This window comes from Nematolebias whitei, chromosome 7 (genome assembly GCF_014905685.2).
Source record: "Nematolebias whitei isolate Nwh7 chromosome 7, NemWhi1, whole genome shotgun sequence".
NCBI classification, from domain to species: domain Eukaryota; kingdom Metazoa; phylum Chordata; class Actinopteri; order Cyprinodontiformes; family Rivulidae; genus Nematolebias; species Nematolebias whitei.
Genome location: NC_056504.1, coordinates 6181554 through 6184496, shown reverse-complemented (window position 1 = coordinate 6184496; position 2943 = coordinate 6181554). Strand labels below are relative to the sequence as shown.

General features: G+C 38.1%; 1 protein-coding gene across 1 annotated transcript; it reads left to right on the top strand.

The window, feature by feature from the left end:
- Window positions 1–1061: 1061 nt before the first annotated feature.
- On the top strand, window positions 1062–2935 carry LOC119412198 (guanylin-like). Its single transcript, XM_037679176.1, has 3 exons — window positions 1062–1178; window positions 1331–1511; window positions 2848–2935. Exons 1-3 carry the CDS (start codon window positions 1107–1109, stop codon window positions 2916–2918), a joined length of 324 nt encoding a protein of 107 aa, XP_037535104.1. The 5' UTR covers window positions 1062–1106; the 3' UTR covers window positions 2919–2935.
- Window positions 2936–2943: the final 8 nt, after the last annotated feature.

Sequence of the window (2943 nt, the reverse complement as noted above, 5' to 3'; positions counted from 1 at the left end):
AAAAAAAAAGAAACTGTCCATGTGACTTGACTGAAAATGGTTGTATTCCTGTTTTATACTTATTCACATCATAAATTGTAAGAATTTCTCTTTTTTTTTAAACAGAGCTGTGGATGGAGCTAAACTTGGAGAGTTAGTAACAATTCTTACAAAAGGTGTTGGAAGTTTATGGATTGATTGTAAGTAAGAAAGATAGTTACTAGCTCAAATTAAATCACAATAAGAAATATGGAGATAAATTAAACTATTGTACAAGGTTAATAAAGTCAGTTAATAGAGGGTTAGCATTTTTGTTTGATTACTCGCTGAATGGTATCTACCACAGATGAATCCAAACACGTGCTTTATTTACGATCAGAAACAGCTGCAGAAAAATATCAAAGATCATAAATCTGTGCTATTTTTCATAAAATATGCTGTTCTGCCTACTGTTCTGTCTTAAGATGAAAAATGTTGCTCAAATATTGAAATAGATCCCAATCAACAAGTGGCTTCAAATAAATACATCATTTTAGAGCATTGCTTTTCTTGTTTTGTTTTTTTTTTATGTAAAGACTTTTAGTTAAAACTATAAGTTCATATTTTCTTGCAAAATGTTTTCTGGCAAATCTTTCCTTCAGTTCATGTTTTAGCTCAGAGGAACTTGGGTACAGATGTGTGCGCACATGCACACACATCTGGTGGGAACTGTCAACATTCGTAAACGTCGCGGGCACTTAAACAAATGATCTGCGCGGTTGAGCTCAGCATTTCTAAGAAGATTATCTCTGAGAGAAAGTCAAACGATGAGATTTATTGGGTGGCACTGCGTAGGTCTGAAACCCAAAGTAAATAGTGAACTAGGAAGACGTAAAAAGTGCAGTGATCTTGTTGACGAATGTCAAAGAAAGGTTGTAAATCACAAAGGTTTGACAAAACTCACTGTACATTCAGTCTTTGGTCATCTGTGGACGGTGGCTGTGCCTTTAATCTTCCTCCAACTCAGTGCCATGTCTTTTGTTAATAAATCACTGAATAATCTGTCCTATATAAGGAGGCAGCGCAGGAATACGAGCACCAGAGGAGAAGCTGCTCTGAACTGGAGGCTATCCTCACTTTGTGGGACAATGAGAGTTGTGTGTGTCGCTTTTGTTTTGGTGGTGTGTGTGTGCAGGGAAGCTCTGAGTGTGCAGGTCAAGGTGAGTTTAAAAACGCCTTCTGTCTCCTGGATTTATCATACGGATTATTTTCATTGATTTGTTCGACGTCATGGAAGGGGCATTCACCGTGTCTGCAACTGCAACATTTGGGTTGTGCAAGACTTTTAATGTGTCTGAACATTTCCCTGCAGGTTGGAGACAGGAGCTTCCCTTTGGAAGCTGTGAAGCAGCTGAAGGAGCTAATGGAGTCAGAGGACAACATGAGTCCTCACCTTGCAGAGACCACGGCGGTCTGTGCACACCCTCTCCTGCCCCAGGTGTTCCGTCCGGTGTGCCAAGGGAAAGGGGCCGGGATTATCTTCCCCAGACTGGGTAAGGTTGAGACAAATGGAAATAAACATAAAAAACATTAAAGTTTTTTTTTTTCCTCAAGAAAAATCTTGATGTATTATAATATATTTATGACTAAGTTCCATCAAATATACTTTTGATGCAAACGAGACTCCTTTTCAACCTGCAGATATTTCATGTAAGATGCTATTTAGGCTGCAGCGGCAATAACAGCCTGTTTATGTCTTTAAAATTGTTTTATTTTTCCTTTGACAAACAGCGATTAAACCGTAGGAATTATTTTATTCTCATTTGTATCATTTATCCCACAAAAAAGACAAACACACAGTGTTTGTCTTTGCATTCTTAACATTCTTCTGTTATAATTTCACTATAATTTCAATTCTTTTCTTTGAAAACAACATGGACATGTTTGCGAATAAAAGCATGAATTATTTCTAAGAGAGTTGCAGCGTAACAGCGTCAAGCTGCTTTGTGTTGTGGTTTTTGTGCACAAACATGTAAATGAAACAAATGTGGGCGACTGTTAGCTGCAATCTGAGAAATGTGCACTGCTTAAATGTTGAAGGATAGTATGTGTTGGATTTGAAATGATCTGAGTGATGAACACTCTGCTCTGTGCAACTACACGTCTAATTTCAGGCTGTTCGTTAAATTCTTTGACGGGTAAAATCATCAAGATTACCTGTGGCTTCAAAGAGAATAGATCACGTCTGCAACAAGGTGTCACAAATGGAGCAAAACTTTGACATTTGACTTGGATGTAACAAAACATGCACAGTAGACAGCTTTAATTTTTAATAATCTAAGTGAATTCACTTTGTGTCAGCTCTGCAAACATCAGGAAGTTAAATAATCTAATCGTTCAGTTCATAAGATTAAAAAAAAAAGACAACTGCACTTCTCAAACGTCAAACATTTTCCCCATCACCTGACCTGCTTGACCACCTGAGCTCTAACTGCACCAAGGTCTATATTTGGCTTTTGTGACATTAATGCATGAAACAGCCTTCAAGTTGCTTCTTAACCTTTCGTTTTAACGCTCGAGCATGCAATCTTTCTGAGACTTGCTCAAGTGGATTCCTAGATTTCACTGTTTGCACATCACTGCATCTTCCGCATCATAAAGGGGCGCTGGAATGATCATTTCACAGCTTATAAAAAGCTGAGCAAATAGCCTTTGGGGACCACTAAACCACTTTAGACTCAGAAAACACACGTGTTGCTCTCTTGAAAAAGAAATTGATCCCATCCTCACGTATTTCATGGAACTGAAAGGATTGTTCGTAAGTAGTAGAAAAGTATATAAAAAATCTAATGGATACTTGTTCTTCCCTTTTGCTTTTTCCCTCTGCAGTGTACATCCTTTTGTCATCAGATGCTTGTGAAATATGTGCCAACCCCTCCTGCTATGGGTGTCTGAACTGAAGCTGCCACACAATCACATTGACTG

Excerpts from the sequence above, each read along its gene's own strand:
- LOC119412198 (XM_037679176.1), top strand. The coding sequence starts at position 1,107 with ATGAGAGTTGTGTGTGTCGCTTTTGTTTTGGTGGTGTGTGTGTGCAGG. Across the intron at positions 1,179-1,330 it reads CTCTGAGTGTGCAGGTCAAG|GTTGGAGACAGGAGCTTCCC; the intron begins GTGAGTTTAAAA and ends ATTTCCCTGCAG. Across the intron at positions 1,512-2,847 it reads GATTATCTTCCCCAGACTGG|TGTACATCCTTTTGTCATCA; the intron begins GTAAGGTTGAGA and ends TTCCCTCTGCAG.